Source organism: Dipodomys merriami, unplaced genomic scaffold (genome assembly GCF_024711535.1).
Source record: "Dipodomys merriami isolate MVZ:Mamm:240054 unplaced genomic scaffold, mDipMer1.0.p SCAF_22, whole genome shotgun sequence".
NCBI lineage: Eukaryota > Metazoa > Chordata > Mammalia > Rodentia > Heteromyidae > Dipodomys > Dipodomys merriami.
The window spans coordinates 14,215,576-14,232,438 of record NW_027203604.1 but is presented as its reverse complement, the minus strand read 5'-3'; the positions used below and the strand labels follow the sequence as shown (position 1 = coordinate 14,232,438).

General features: G+C 48.0%; 1 protein-coding gene across 1 annotated transcript in view; it reads right to left on the bottom strand.

Annotated features, from left to right (window-relative positions):
* Positions 1–11,003: 11,003 nt before the first annotated feature.
* Dnaaf5 (dynein axonemal assembly factor 5) overlaps positions 11,004–16,863 on the bottom strand; it is a 44,793-nt gene continuing 38,933 nt past the window's right edge. The window contains exons 10-13 of the mRNA XM_070033378.1: positions 14,729–14,879; positions 12,453–12,609; positions 11,876–12,067; positions 11,004–11,561 (exon numbers count right to left, since the gene is read on the bottom strand). Of these exons, the coding sequence (XP_069889479.1) occupies positions 11,422–11,561; positions 11,876–12,067; positions 12,453–12,609; positions 14,729–14,879 (640 nt within the window). The 3' untranslated portion in view covers positions 11,004–11,421. The remainder of the gene's footprint in view (positions 11,562–11,875; positions 12,068–12,452; positions 12,610–14,728; positions 14,880–16,863) is intronic.

Sequence of the window (16,863 nt, the reverse complement as noted above, 5' to 3'; positions counted from 1 at the left end):
AAAAATTTGGCAAGCAAGCACACATTGCAGGCAGGCTGCTCCCTATTTATTCTTTTTTTTTTTTAATTTTTTTATTGTAAAGATACTATACAGAGGATTACAGTTACATGAGTGAGGTAATGAGTACACTTCCTCTTGAACATTGTTACCCCCTCCATTGTTTTCCCCCTACCATCCCCTCCCTCCCTCCCTTCCCCGAGGTTCTTTTTTTTTTTTTTTTGATTGTGATTAAGTGATTACATAATTTCTGGAAATTCACAGTATTGTGGAATAATGATGCTCATTTAAAGTCACAAGTTCATTCTAACTTTCCTGGAGCAAATTGTCTATCACAGTCTAATATATAATGGTGCTCACATGTTATATACCATATATGTGATCAGCAGCATGGGGATATTTGGTAGTGGTTCACCCAGATGAGTGGGAGTTCTTTGTTTCTTAAGTCCTGTTAGTTTTGTCATATCACCTAACATTTTGGATTTAGCATCCACTTATCAGGGAGACCATGTACAGTTTGTCTCTTCGTTCTTGGCTTACCTCGCTCAACATGATTCCTTCTAGCTCCATCCATTTCCCTGCAAATGCCATTATTTTGTCATTTCTAATGGCTGCATAATATTCCATTGTGTATAGGTACCACAATTTTTGGATCCATTCATCTGTGGTGGGGCATCTAGGTTGTTTCCATATCCTAGCTATTGCGAACAGTGCTGCAATAAACATGGAGGTGCACGTGTCCTTGTATATTGGTTCCTGTTGTTCAGGGTAGATGCCTAGAAGTGGTATGACTGGGTCGTAAGGGAGGTCAATCTTTAGCTTTCTAAGGACCCTCCAGACTGCTTTCCAAAGTGGTTGTATAAGTGTACATTCCCACCAGCAGTGTAGTAGCGTTCCTTGTTCTCCACATCCCCTCCAGCATTTGTCGTTGGCTGATTTGTGGATGTGGGACATTCTGACGGAGGTAAGGTGGTATCTCAGGGTTGTCTTTATTTGCATTTCCTTCACCACCAGGGATGATGAACATTTCCTCATGTGTTTCTTTGCCATTTTTATTTCTTCATTTGAGAAGTCCCCCTATTTATTCTTAATGCAATAGTCCTCCTCTACTTGGACTGGCCCAGCTCAGGTTCACAATCTGCTCACAACTCGCTAGTTTGGTAGGATCTGTTTACAGAAAGTGACGATTAAAAGACTTTGAGAGGAACTGAGTGTTGGTAGCTCACACATGTAATCCTACCTACTCTGGAGGCTGAGATCTAGGATTATGGTTCAAAGCCTGCCCAGGCAGGAAAGTCTGTGAGACTCTTATCACCAATAAACCACCAGAAAACCAGAAGTGGCGCTGTGGCTCAAATAGTAGAGCACTTGCCTTTAGCTGAAGAGCTGAGGGATAGCGCCCAGGCCCAAAGTTCAAGCCTCACAACTGACAAAAAAAGAAAAAAAAAGATTAACAGTACAGGCTGGTAGTATGGCTTAGTGAAGAAGTGCTTGCCTAGCATGCATGAAGCCCTGGGTTAGATTCCTCAGTACCATATAAAGAGGAAAAAGCCAGAAGTAGCGCTGTGGCTCAAGTGGTAGAGTGCTAGCCTTGAGCACAAGAGGTTCAGGGACAGTGTATGGGCATTTTCAAGCCCCAGAACTGGCCAAAAAAAAAAAAAAGTAGCTCAGGATGTTGGGTGTCACATAGGAAAAAGGACACCAACTCAAAAGGAACTAGGCAAGGCAAAGTTTATTTCTGTAGAAGGGTGAACTGTGGGCTAAAACTCTGGCCAAGCAAGCACATAGAGCAGGCGTGCAGCTCCCTTTTTATCCCTAAGCCAGCAGGCCCTGCCCTCCTCTCACACTGACTGAATTCAGGTTCACAATGTTCAAAAGGATGTGGCTTAGCAGGATGTAATTAAAAATCACTGAGCTTCTAACAGGATGTTTTAAGTGCTCAGGAAACTGATATAAGCAACTAAAATGTAATTAACCAGGGTCAAGCCTCATGGCCAAAGCAGGAACCCTTTAGAAAAACAATTCTCTCAACAGAAAGGAAGAAAACTACTTGGATAGAAAAGATATTCTTCTTGGGGCTGGAAAGGTGGCTTAGTGGTACAGTGCCCTGGGTTCGATTCCTCAGCACCACATAATCAGAAAAATCTGGAAGTGGTGCTGTGGCTCAAGTAGTAGAGTGCTAGCCTTGAGCTGAAGAGCTGAGGGATAGTGCCCAGGTCCAGAGTTCAGGCCCATGACCAACAGCAACAACAAAAAGATGTTCTTCTCGCACCATAGCAGCGATAGCAGCATCTCTGTGAGAAAGTCTTGTGATGATCTGATGCACGGGGGTGTACTTTATTACAGTTAAATGTAGGCTTATTTTGTCCTGCAGGAGTTCTAATCCTAGATTTGGCCCAAGTATTAAACATCCACCCTAGACTTATACTCAAATGCTTATAGTAATATTATTCAAAATGGAATTGGAAAACGTAAGCATCCGTCATCTAGGTGAATGGACAAAAAAATTGTGGTGTATCCATTCAATGTATACCACATTGCCATAAAAATGTAATGGTAGCTGAGCACTGGTGGCTCATGCCTGTAATCCTAGCTACTCAGGAGGCTGAGATCTGAGGATCACAGTTCAAAGCCAGCCCAGGCAGGAAAGTCTGTGAGACTCTTATCTCCAATAAACCACTAGAAAACCGGAAGTGGTGCTGTGGCTCAAGCAGTAGAGCGCTCGCCTTGAGCTGAAGAGCACAGGAACAGCGCCCAGGCCCAGAGTTCAAGCCCCACAACCAACAACAACAAAAAAATGTAATGGTGTAGAAAAGCATGAAGCAACCAGGCGCTGGTGGCTCACGCCTGTAATCCTAGCTACTTAGGAGGCTGAGATCTGAGGATCGCGGTTCAAAGCCAGCCCGGGCAGGAGAGACCGTGAGACTCCTATCTCCAATAAACCACCAGAAAACCGGAAGTGGCGCTGTAGCTCAAGTGGTAGAGCGCTTGCCTTGAGCTGAAGAGCTGAGGGACAGCGCCCAGGCCCAGAGTTCAAGCCCCACGGCCGACCAAAAAAAAAAAAAAAAAAAAAGCATGAAGCAACGTTGGTAAGACTCAGGAGAAAGGAAGGTGACAGCATGAAGGGCAGGCTCAGTATGAGGACATGACAAAAGGTACAAGGTTGGTGTGTGTGTGTGTTTTCTAGGGCTTGAACTCAGGGTTTGGACACTGTACTGAGCTGCTTTTGCTGCTTTTGCTTAAGACTAGTACTCTACACTTACACTACAGTTCCATTTCCAGCTTTTATGGTAGTTAATTGGAGGTGAGAGTCTCTTGTACTTTTCTATCCTGCAGACCTCAAACTGCAAACAATGATCCTCAGATCCCAGCCTCTTGAGTAGCTAATATTACAGATTTGAGTTACTTGTTGGTGATTTGCCCTGAGTTTGGGCTGAGAGTGGAAGCTCTAAAAACAAAAACAAAAACAAAACCTTTGGTTTGATTGCATAACTGTATATACTTGCCAAAAATAATCAAAATGCACATGTAACGTGGATCAATTTCACTGTATGAAAATTAATATGAATAGAGTTGATCTAAAGAAAAAGAGACTTACCTTACAATGGTGGTTCACACCTGTAATCCTAGCTACTCAGGAGGCCGAAATCTGAGAACCACTATGCCAAGCCAGCCCAAGAAGACAAATCCAAAAGATCCTTATCTCCAGTGTAACCAGCAAAAAGCTGGAAATGTGGCTCAACTGGTAGCCTCAAACAGAAAAGCTAAGAGGCAGCAATAAGGCCTCTCTATTTCTCTCTCACTCCCTCGCCCCCCTCTCTCTGTCACACACACTCACACACACAAATTTTAAAAACTAAAATTGGAGCAAGGTAGCACACATCTTTAATCCCAGCTATTTAGGAGGCAAAGTCAAAGCCAGCTGAATAAGACCACATCTTACAGGAGCTACTTAGGAGGCTGAGATATGAGGATCATGGTTTGAACACAGACCAAGCAAGAAAGTCTGTATAACTCTTATTTTTAATAAATGATTCAAAAAGCTGCAAGTGCAGCTGTAGTTCAAGTGGGAGAGTGCTAGCTTTGAGCAAAAAAGCGCAAGGACTGTGCTCAGGCCCTGAGTTCAAGTCCCCAGGACCCAAAGAAAAAACAGAGTATGAAGGGTGGTAAATGCCTATAACCCTAGCTATTAAGTGTTAGTATGTCCTCTTCCATTTGGAGCTGCATAGTCTCCATCTTAGGCTCTCAGCATGTATCTCTAGCCCCCAGCTGCATAAGCAAAACACCCTCCACCCAGACCTGAACTCCATCCTGCCCTTCACAAAGAATGGAGAACTCTCCACAGTGCTCCTGACCGTTTTTCCTTTCTCCACATTGTATCTGATGGGTCTGGATTCCCACTCTCTGCCCAGAAACCTAAATTCTGTCCTGCCTACGTGCTGTCTTCAGTGACCAGCTGCGTATGTGTGGAGTACTTCCCACCTCTAGTCCTGGAACTATATAAGGATGCCCCTGAATAAGGACAGGTGCCATTTCTTCCTCTCTTGTGAGAGAGGTGGCCTTGTCAGCCCTGCTGACAATAAACCCCTTTGTTCTACATGACTGTGTCCATGTGATCTTCTGGAGTGGGTGTTTTCATTAGGAAAACATAAATAGGATAATCTTGGTCTGAGGTAATAAAGTCTAGGGGCTGGGAAGGTAGCTCAGTGGTAGAGTGCTTGCATTGCATGCCTGAGGCCCTGGGTTCGATTCCTTAGCACCACATAAGCAGAAAAAGCTGGAAGTGGCACTGTGGCTCACACGGTAGAATGCTAGCCTTGAGTTGAAGAACGAGGGACAGTGCCTAGGCCCAGAGTTCAGGCCCCACGACCCACCAAAAAAAAAAAAAAAAAGTAAAGTCTATCTGAAACATAAAGCAAAAAAGCCCTGGGAATGCAATTCAAGTGATAGAGCACCTGCTCAAGATCCTGGGTTCCACCCCAAATATAGTTTTTTATTATTTTGTTTGTTTGTTTTTTGTTTTGGGTCCCGTTGTAGGGCCCAAACGCTGGGCCTGGGCGCTGTCCCTCAGCTATTCAGCTCAAGGCTAGCACTCTACCACTTGAGCCACAGTGCTACTTCCGGCTTTTTTCTTTTTTTGCTTATGTAGTGCTGAGGAATCGAACCCAGGGCCTCATGCATGCAAGGCAAGTGCTCTACCACTGAGCCACCTTCCCAGCCCCCCTTTTTTTTTTTTTTATTGTTTTTTATTTATCTTTTTTATTGGTTGTGGGGCCTGAACTCTGGGCCTGGGCACTATCTCTGTCCTCTTCAGCTCAAGGCTAGCACTCTACCACTTGGGCCCCAGCGCCACTTCCAGCTTTTCATGCTTATGTGGTGCTGAGGAATCAAACCCAGGGCCTCGCATGCAAGACAAACACTCTACCACTGAGGCACCTTCCCAGCCCCCAAATACAATTTTTTTGGGGGGGGTCTGGTCGTGGGACCTGAACTCTGGGCCTGGGCACTGTCCCTCAACTCTTCAGCTCAAGGCTAACACTCTACCACTTGAGCCACAGTGCCACTTCCTGCTTTTTATTCCCCTGCTTATGTGGTGCTGAGGAATCGAACCCAGGGCCTCATGCATGCAAAGCAAGTGCTCTACCACTGAGCCACCTTCCCAGCCCAAATCTAATTTTTTTTAAAGTAGCAGAAAGTTTACTGTTGGGGCTGAAAAGAAAAATATCCCCACAGAAGACACAGAAAAACAAAATGACAAGAAAAGGAGGAAGACAAGAGTTGATCGAAGATGTAAAGATTAGTCTAGAATTTCAAGATTAGATACAGGAAGAAACTCCACAAAGAGGAACAGAGAGGAAACCCTGCAGAATCAAAATGGAATCAACCTTTCTGATTGAAGGGCAGAGCCCATGTGGACTCACTAGAGAAATTACAGTGGCAAGAATAAAGAAAAGGTTGTGAGGGCACTGGTGGCTTACACCTATAATCTTAACTACCCAAGAGGGCTGAGTTCTGAGGATGGTGGCTCAAAGCCAGCCTGGACAGGAAAATTTTAAGAGAACCTGTCTTCTAATCAATCAGCAAAAAGTTGGGATTGGCTGAGAATGTGACTTAGTGGTAGAGTGCTTGCATGAAGCCCTGGGTTTGATTCCTTACATAAACAGAAAAAGCCAGAAGTGGCACTGTGGCTCAAGTGGTAGAGCCCTAACCTGGAGCTTAAAAGAAGCTCAGGGACAGGGCCCAGGCCCAAGCCCCAGGACTGGCGTGTGTGCGCACACGCATACACACACACACAGACACACACACACACACACAGACACACACACAGACACAGACACACACACACACAGCAAGCTGGGGGCTGGGAATATGGCTTAGTGGTAGACTGTTTGCCTAACATGCAAGAAGCCCTGGGTTCAATTCCTCAGTATCACATATACAGAACAGGCTAGAAGTAGTGCTGTGGTTCAAGTGGTAAAGTGATAGCCTTGAACAAAAGCAGCTCAGGGACAGTGCTCAGGCTCTAAGTTCAAGCCCCTGGACTGGCAAAGTAAAAGCTGGGCTGGGTACCAGTTGTTCTCGCCTGTAATCCTAGCTACTCAGGAGGCTGAGATCTGAGGATCACAGATCAAAGCCAGCCTGGGCAAGAAACTTGGTGAGACTCTGATCTCCAGTTAACCACCAGAAAACTGGAAGTGGTGCTGTGGCTTTAAGTGGTAAAGCTGAAGAGCTGAGGGACAGCGCCCAGGCCTAGAGTTCAAGCCTCATGACCAACCAAAAAAAAAAAAAAAAAAAGAAAAAAAGCTGGGATGGAGGTGTGGCTCAAGTGACAGAGCATCATACATGAGTGAACAAGTCAAGCAAGGGCTTTAGGCTCAGAGTTCAAACTTCAAAGGAAAGAGTGAAAGCACAGAGCCTCCTACTAAACTACAACTGGGCTGGGAAGGTGGCTCAGTGGTAGAGCACTTGCCTTGCATGCTTGAGGCCCTGGGTTCGATTCCTCAGCACCACATAAGAAAAAAGCCGGAAGTGGCGCTGTGACTCAAGTGGTAGAGTGCTCGCCTTGAGCTGCTGAGCTGAGGGACAGCACCCAGGCCCAGAGTTCAGGCCCCACGACTGGACCCAAAAAAAAAAAAAAACTACTACAACTATTAAACTTCCCAAAGCAATACAATACAGCTGTGTCTTCAAAATTTCAAGGGAAAATTTTGGGTCAAAGAGTATCTAGTTATGAGACATTAAAATTCAAGGCACTTAGACCAGAAGTGCAGAAGTGGAGCCTCATTCCTGTTATGCCTAGCTACTTGGGTGTTGGAAATTGGAAAGACTGAGCTGCCAAAGTGAAATGTTATCAAATTCCTATCTCAACCAACAAACTGGGTGAGGTGTTTGAGCTTGTAATCCCTCCTAGGTAGGAAGCCTGTAAAAGGATTTGGCTTCAAGAATGGGCAATAAACAAGAAGTTATCTGGAAAATGATCTATCTATAAGACCTATCTGAAAGAGTGTTAAAGAGCTGGAGGCATGGCACAAGTAGTGGAGCATTTGCTTAGCAAGCACAATGCCCAGTTCTCAAACCCCAGTAGCTAGGTATTGGTGGCTCACTCTGGCTTTTGAGAACACCCAGGTGCTGCAAGGAAACTATACCACAACTGAAGGGCTAAAGACGTCCCAGCCCTGACTAGTTTATATGATCTGTACTAGCCCTGGAACATCACTCTTAAGCAAAGGGTAAGTGAGCTCTAGATGACCTCCCTCACTGCAGTCATTTCTAGCCAGGCCAGAGGGGATGCACTTCCCCTAGTGCCTAGAAGGCCTGTGACGGATACAAATGTAGTACTTCATTTGCATGAGGGGCTGTGTTGTGATTGGCCTAAATGTTTCCTTTACATGAAGGACTGTACTATGACTGGTGCAAACATAATCCTTCATGCCACATACATCTTGCCACATACCCGCTTGGAGTTTTTTTTTTGTTTTTGTTTTTCCCCTCCTATTCCTGGGGTTTAAACTCTAGACCTGAGCACTATTGAGCTTGTGCTCAAGGCCAGCTCTCTACCACTTGTGCCAGAGCTCTACTTCTAGCTTTTTGTGGTTAACTGGAGATAAGAGTCACCGAGACTTTCCTGCCCAGGCTGACTTTGAACCTTGATCCTCAGATGTCAGCCTCTTGAGCAGGATTATAGGTGTGAGCTACTGGCAGCTGTCTCACAATTTGTAACTAGAGCAAAAACCCATAGCCAACTGGGTGGTAACAGAAATAATATCCTCTTTTGGCGGCTGCCTATGGTAACCAAGCCGATCTGAAACAGACTGTTCTGAAATGTGGTCTCCTGACATGAGCTTCACCTGTCCTTGTTAAGGGCAGCTGCTCCAGGCCAAGTGTTGCTGGCCGCAAGAGTACAGATCAAAGTGGGGGACAGCTGGGTGAGCTCAGTCAGTAGTGCTGTGACTCATACCCTGAATTGTTCTTGGTGAGCCCCTGGAGATGCACCTGTCTGTGGAGAGGCTTGGAGTCACTGTCACACCGTGCCCACAGGCTAGGGAGTTGCTATGCCCTGAGTGAACGTCATCCAGATTCCAGGTGAGGGCCAGTGTGTAGGAAGCATGAGTTGTAGGAAGATGCCAACCTCATAATCGTCAACAACGCTCAACTCCCTTTCTTGTTGACTTTGGGTTGAAGTGAGTGTCTCACTTTTTTTTGTCAGTTGTGGGGCCTGAACTCTGGGCTGGGCGCTGTCCCTCAGCTCTTCAGCTCAAGGCTAGCACTCTACCACTTGAGCCACAACACCACTTCCAGCTTTTTCTGCTAATGTGGTGCTGAGGAGTCAAACTCAAGGCCTCATGCACGTGAGGCAAGCAATCTACCACTGAGCCACCTTCCCAGCCCCCTCACACTCTTTTAATCAAGGATGGCACTCTGCCAGTTGAGCTACACCTCTACCTCCAGCTTTTTGGTAGTTAACTGGAGATTAAGAGTCACACATACTTTTCTGAGGAGGCTGGTTTCCAACTGTGATCCTTATATCTCAACCTCTTCAGAAGTTAGGATTACAGGTATGAACCACCAGTGCCTGGCTATTTATTTACTTTTCAGCACCAGAATTTGGACCCAGGGCCTCAACCTTACCAGGCAGGTACTTTCACTTAGCCATACTCCCAGCCCTTTTGGGCTTTAGTTTTTGGATAGCATCTTGTTTGTTTTCCCTAGGGCTGGCCTCAGACCACAGTGCTTCTATGTCTAGCTCCATAGGAGCTAGGATCACAAGCAAGTGCCACTAGCACATGTCAGGTCCTGAGTGCAAACTTAGTCCTATCAACAACTAAGTAGGTGAATGGTTACAGGGGAGGTGAGACTGTATGATTCACAGAGCTCTGTAGAGAGACCACTAACACTTGGCCAAATGAATGGACTCTATGCCAAGTAAGAAGTCATACACATGAGGCCACATGTGGCACCACTCCGGTTGGACAAGATAGATTTGGAAAGTGATGGAGACAGGAAGTAGGTGCCTGGAGTTGGCGATGGGAGAGGGGTTGATGGTAAATGGGTTTAAGTGGCCTGTGTGTGGGTGATGCTGCAATGAGGGTGGTAAAGCCATTACAACTCACCCACCTGTATGCTTAGGATGGTCTGGGGCTGCCACTCAGGTAGATTTCAGGAGCCATACCCACAAGTTTTTCTCTGACACCTGGTATCTGGCACAGAGGGCTCCATCAACATTTGCTGACGAGCTGAGTGAATTTCTGTGGATTCCAAGCATTTGCAGGAATCCCCAGTGTTAGTCTGTCCTCTTCTACTTGGGGCTTTACAATCCCCAGCCTAAGCCTTAGCACATCTCTAGTCCTCAGATGCATCAGTGGAATGCCCTGCACCCAGAGCTGAACTCTATCTTGCTCTTCACAAAGAAAAGATCTCTTCCCAGAGCTCCTGCTAATTTCTCCTGAATCATCTCCATTCCTCTCTGCCCAGACCTAAACTCAGCACCCAGCCTATGTGCTATCTTCACCTCCCACCTCTAGTCCTGGGACGGTATAAGGATGCCTTTGAACAAAGACAGGTGCCATCTCTCCCTCTCCTGTGAGAGAACTGGCCTTGTTAGCTACACTGGCAATAAACTCCCTTTGCTCTACAGGGCCAGTTGTGGGGCTTGAGCTCTGGCCTGGTGCTGTCCCTGAGTTCTTCAGCTCTAGGCAAGCACTCTACCACTTGAGCCACAACCACTTTCAGTTTTCTGATAGTTAATTGGAGATAGTCTCACAGACTTTCCTGTCCCAGCTGGCTTTGAACTGTGATCCTCAGGTCTCAGTCTCCTGAGTAGCTAGAATTACAGGTGTACATTAGCCACCAGTGCCTGACTACCAAGTTCTTGGTGGTGGTGGTATTGTTGGTTGTGTCATTGTAGTGAGGTGGGTCTTCCAGCGCTAATGCAGGTATCCTGAATCCCTGCAGAGCTTTTAGCAGTTGGGTAAAGGCAGAAGAAGGGGGACTTGAGAGAGCAGGGCCTGCAGTCATTTCTCCCCAACCCACAGCCCTCCATCTAAGATGTGAGTGGTGAATCTGCAAGCCCTGGGGGCCAGCCTGTGTGAGATGGCACTCCTGCCCCCTGGAGTCCAGAAAGGACATTGCAGAGAGCAGGGCTGGCATGATGCAGGGAGCACAGCCTGGTGTCCCAGGGCTGGATACTGTGAAGCTAATTCCCACAATGTCCATTCATGAATAAAGTCTGTATCAATTAACTATAATAAATAATTTAATTCTGTAGCCGGGCGCTGGTGGCTCACGCCTGTAATCCTAGCTACTCAGGAGGCTGAGATCTGAGGATCGCGGTTCAAAGCCAGCCCGGGCAGGAGAGACCGTGAGACTCCTATCTCCAATAAACCACCAGAAAACCGGAAGTGGCGCTGTAGCTCAAGTGGTAGAGCGCTCGCCTTGAGCTGAAGAGCAGAGGGACAGCGCCCAGGCCCAGAGTTCAAGCCCCACGGCCGACAAAAAAAAAACAAAAAAACAAATAAATAATTTAATTCTATAAAGACAAAAAAATACATGTTAGTATCTGCTGGGAACATAGCCTGTTCCATGGTGATGGCATGAACGGTGGCTCACAGTGTCACACTTCACTTGGAGGGTGTTTCAGGCACTTGGGTGTGGAAGAGAGCAGGACCTGGCATCTGCCATTGCCGGGTGGGGCGAGGTGTGGGCTCCCTGCGATGGTGCCCAGCTCTGCTGTCCTGAGCAGGGAAACATTTCACCTTCTGGGTGGGCAGCAGCCAGCAGCGAGGTGCAGACATTTACCCCAGTGGCATCAGCTGCAGCCCCTGGGCACTGTCTATGAGGAGCAGAGCCTACACCATGATGCACTTCCCCGGCTGTGGTGAAGTGGGGCTGACAGGCCCTCCACAGGCCAGGGTACCCCAAAAGCAGTCACAGGGTCACTGCAGCTGTGGCCTGCACGTGCTGCAGGAGCTGCTCACAGTAAGCTGTTGAGCGGTGCTTGTGGATCACAGCCTCTGTCTCCCGTACCAGGAGCTCCGGGAACAGGACGCTGCCCTCCTTGAGGACCTCTGCAAAACAGGAAAGCCTCAAAGTGGCAGAAGCCGACGACAGCCCTGTGAGCAGCTGGCATCATGGGGAGAAACCTTCAGGGGGTCCTCATGGCCCAGGATGGGGCATTTGGAGATCTGTCTGGGAATCAATTTTACTATAGGGCAAGTGGGAACCATGCCATGCTTCTCTTCTCCAGCAGAGCTGGAGCCAAGGAAGCAAGGGTGATGATGCACCCAGGCAGGTGCCTTCATCTCTTTACCTCTGGTGACTGCAGACACTCCCTGGGAAAGCTCCCGGGTTGGCAAGATGCACTGAGCATCACAAGACTCACCTAGAACTGCATCCTGGATGACACTCTCAGGGTCGTCCAGGTGCACAAGCAGCTCCCGGTACAGGTACTGGATGTTGCTCTGATAGTAGGCCTTTGCTTCGGAGCTCTGCACACACTTCAGCCAGGTGAGCAAGGCGGAGGCAGCTGCCATCCTCACATCATTAGAGACATCGTCCAGGCGCTTCAGGAGCTCTGGAAGGCGAGGCCAGGCCAAGCGTGAGATCCAGGGTAGGCATCTCATGCGTGAGCACCCATTAGTGGGACTGAACCCACACATGGGGGAGTTCTTGCCCTAGGGCCCCAGGGTACACTAAGGGCTCAGCAGTCATCCCTGTGGGCTTGGCAGACCTACCATCCCTGAGTGGAGCTGTGGCTCAAGTGCTAGAGTGCAATCCTTGAATAACAGAGGTCAGGAACAGCAGCCAGGCCCTGAGTTCAAGCCCCAGGACTGATGTGCACACACATGCAAACCTGTACATGTGTGCACACACACAAATTTCTTTATCCTTTTTTTTTCCTATAAAATTCAGTGTCAGACACAAACATAAACACCTGCTATCATAAGCAAGCATCCTACCAGGATAGACCTTGAGGGATTTATCTGGATCCATCGCATCCCCAGAGGTCTTTAGAAAGGTGTTAACGATGTGGCAGGATGTCAGCCGGGTCATCATGGAGTCTTCTTCCAGCGTGCCCAGCACATGTGCCATCAGAGTCTCCTGTGCCTCCTGCATCTGCAATCAGCAAGCCTGCATGAGATTGTCATGGCTGGGTCCACACTGGCCATCCGAGCCATGACAACACTGGTAGTGATAACATCTCAATCAACCAACAGGGCATGGTGGCTCATGCTTGTCATCCCAGCTAAATGGGATGCACTAAAAGGACCACAGCCCAGACTGTCCTGGGGGAGGAACACCAGACCTAAGTTCAAAACAATGTAAAAAAGGATTTGGGGGTGTGGCTTAAGGGGTAAAGGGGTAGAGTGCTCTCCTAGCAATTACAAAGACCTATAGTAATGCAAAAGACAATACAAAGAGGGCTGGGAAGATGGCTCAGTGGTAGAGCGCTTGCCTTGCATGCATGAGGCCCTGGGTTCGATTCCTCAGCACCACATAAGCAGAAAAAAAAGCCGGAAGTGGCGCTGTGGCTCAAGTGGTAGAGGGCTAGCTTTGAGCTGAAGAGCTGAGGGACAGCGCCCAGGCCCCACGACCAGACCCCCCCCCCAAAAAAAAAGACAAAAAAATAAATACAAAGAAAAAAAAAGGCTAACAGCACACTCCAGCCAGCAAATACAAAACAGACTTGGATCTTGCGTGGGGGTGTGTGTGTGTGCGCCATTCCCAGGGATTGGACTCAGGGCCTGAGCGCTGTTCCCAAGCTTCTTTTGGTCAAGGCTAGTGTTCTACTACTTGAGCTACAGTATCAGTAGTTAACTGGAGACAAGAGTCTCATGGACTTTCCTGCACAGGCTGTTTTTGGACCGTGATCCTCAGCTCTCAGACTTCTCAGTAGCTAGGACTAAAAGTGTGAGCCACTGGCGCCCAGCTTCTTCTTCTTCTTCTTCTTTTTTTTTTTTTTAACCAGTCCTGGGGCTTGAACTCAGGGCCTGGGCACTGTCCCTGAGCTTTTGCTCAAAGCTAGCACTCTACCAGTTGAGCCACAGCGCCACTTCCAGCTTTTTCTGTGTATGTGGTACTGAGGAATCGAACCAGTTGAGCCACAGCGCCACTTCCAGCTTTTTCTGTGTATGTGGTACTGAGGAATGGAACCCAAGGTTTCAAGTGTGCTAGGCAAGCACTCTACCACTAATCCACATTCCCAACACTGAATCTTTTTTTCTGCTTATGTGGTGCTGAGGAATCAAACCCAGGGCCTCATGCATGCAAGGTAAGCACTCTACCACTGAGCCACCTTCCTAACCCTGAATCTTCTTTTTTTTTTTTTTTTTTTTTGGGGGGGGGTCCGGTCGTGGGGCCTGAACTCTGGGCTTGGGTGCTGTCCCTCAGCATTTCAGCTCAAGGCTAGCACTCTAACACTTGAGCCACAGCACCACTTCCAGCTTTTTTTTCCTGCTTATGTGGTACTGAGGAATTGAACCCAGGGCCTCAAGCGTGCAAGGCAAGCGCTCTACCACTGAGCCACCTTCCCGGCCCTGAATCTTCTTCTTTTTTAAAGTCTAATAATTTGAGTAATTTTTGCTCTGCCAACTCAAAAAATCTTTTATTTAGGCTGGGGATGTAGCTTAGTAGTACATTATCTGAGCCCTGAATCACATCCTCTAAACACCACAAAACACACATATAAATAAATAAATTCTGTCTTTCTGTCCCCTCTTCTCTTTCTTCCTTTCTTCTTCCCTCCTTCCCCAGTTCCTTAGCAAATCTACCTACTCAGGGTACACTGTACATGTCCTGCAGCATTTGGTTTCAGGTGGAGTAATAACCATCTGCTGCCAGCAGGGGGCTCTCACACGTTGCAGGTGCCTGGTAGAGGAGCATGGGGGGGGGGGGGGAAGAGAAGGGAGGGGGGCAAAGCAGAAGTACAAAGGTCTAGCAACCTGCCCTGCAGGACCCATCACCACTAGCAGTGCACTGCCCAGGCCAGTCCTCTGTGGACCTGGTGACTAAGTTCTTGTTTAGAGGACAACAAGCACATACACCATAGAGCCAGGGTCTGAGTACTGCTAAACACTCTCCAGACTCCCCAGTTATCTCAGAGCCAAACCTGAGATCACACAGGAGCAGTCAGATCCTGTCCATCCCAGGCTGTGGTGCCTCAGTTCTCTCCCCATGTGGCCACCTGTGCAGGTGTGAGCAGAGGATGTCCAGGGTGGGCCAGCGCTGTCCCTACCTGCTTGGCTGACAGAACACTGCTGCTGATGAGCGCCCACAGGCAGGACACAGTGGCTGTGCGGATGGCTGCAGCAGTCCTCCCTGCCTGCCACTGCAGATTGGGGACCAAGATATCCTTCAGCACCGTCTCGAGGTGGCCGTGGAACTGCCTGGAGCCAGGGCAGGGGACAGGTGAGAAGAGTGGACAGACTTTTGCACAGGAAATGGGCTGGAAGAAGACTGGAGCAGGCTCCCCAGGAGGAGACATTTGCATAGCTTTCACTATCCATCAGAACCTTTCATCTGCACTATGAATGCCAGGGGGCTGGGCAGGGCATAGTGGTTTGGCCTGTAATCCAAGCTACTTGGGATGCCAACATTAAGGAGGATTGTAGTTTGAGAGCAAATTGAGTAAAAGGCTAACAAGATCCCATCCTAACAAAATTTAGATGGAATGGCTTCACACCTGTAATTACAGGTGCACAGGAGACATAGATAGGGGAACTATGTATGGTCCAAGGTCCGCCTAGGCAAAAATGTGAAACAAGCTGAAAAGCACTAGCGGCATAGCTTAAGTGGCAGAGCACTTGTCTAGAAAGTGTGAGGCTCTGGCTTCAAACCTCAGTGCTACAAGAGATTCTTCTAAGACAAGATTCTCCCTGTACAGAAGTGCTCAACAAGGCTGTCCTCTCCACCTCAAGACTTCCGTGCTCAATCACTGCTGGGGGCAAAGGGGTGGGGGACGCAGGCAGAAAAGCTGCCAGCCAGCACCGGCCCTTGCCCTACAGGGTCAATTAGGTACCTTATGATTCTACTAAATGTTATTTTCTAAAACCCTTCCTCCTATAATTATTTCTCTCAGATCACTGACTAGAAAGCTTACTTCTAAACCTAAGTCCTTCAACAGAAGTCTTTAAGGGTGGACTTTGCAAAGCTGACCCCAACACCACAGTAGTATTTGTAAGGTCAGTTGTTGCAGGATTGGCTGAGCCTTAGAAGGTGGTCGCCATGCACCAGATACACATTGGGTGGTGATGGTGGTGTATATAGTAGGTCATGTAACCACACTGCCCTGGGCAACATCTTCTCAGTGGAATGGCTGCCTCAGGGCACTGCCAACACTGGACTTAATACTTCCTCATGGTGCCTCCTAAGTCCTAAGGGTCCCCTACAGGAGGAGCAGGAAACAGTGTGGAGGCCAGCTGGAGGCTGCAGTCAAAAGGAAAAGCCTCAGCTGGACGTGGTGGCTCAGGCATAGAATCCTAGCTACTGAGGAGGCTGAGATGTGAGGATCATGTTTTAAAGCCAGCCTGAGCAGAAAAGTCTGAAACTCTCATCTCCAATTAACCACCAAAAGGCGGAAGTGAAGCTACGGCTCAAAGTGGTAGTGCTAGGTTTGATCATTAAAGCTATAGATAGGGCCCAGTCCTGAGTTCAAGCCCCAATATTGACACACACATGCACAGGTGCGCACACATGCACACAAATAAAAGTCTGAACAACTGAGTTAACTCCTGAAGAAACATTACAGTTGTTCATCACATGTGCTTCCACAGATTTGCTCCTGCAAAAGGAAGTGGGAGCAGGGGGTCCTGAGAACTGACAGCCAAACCACCTGAGTTCTCAACCAGGAGACCCCGGTCTGCAGGCCCAGCCTCGCACTGGTGTGGTTCAGGCAGGCTGGGACTCAGTGCCACAGGATAGTGTGCAGACTGTAACAAAGAAAAACAGTGGCCTAAGGGCCAGGTACATCCTTCAAGGAGCTCTGGATTCTTCTGCAGTCTCTAAACCCAGCCACAGCTCACAGACCACTCCAAGATACCACAGGGCTCTGATTGTTCCCCCTTCCAGAGGCGGCTCATTTTCTGTGCTCTCTGTCCTTCTTTCCTTTCAAAGACCTAACAATAGAGGTCCTGAGTATGTTAATGCTGCTATAAGTTCCTTTAGCTTCCAGAAGCCTGCCTAGCTTTCACCATCAATGCAATTCACTCAGTTCATTGTCAGATCTGAAAAGCCAAAAGGCTTTTAAAACTGAGAACATGCAGTAGATAAGCCATCAATAGTTAATGTGCCCTAAAACTCTTTTGCCTGGTGGAATTTTAATGACCCTACTAAAGCAGCTTTGATTTACGGTCTGGAGTCTCCCTGAGATGT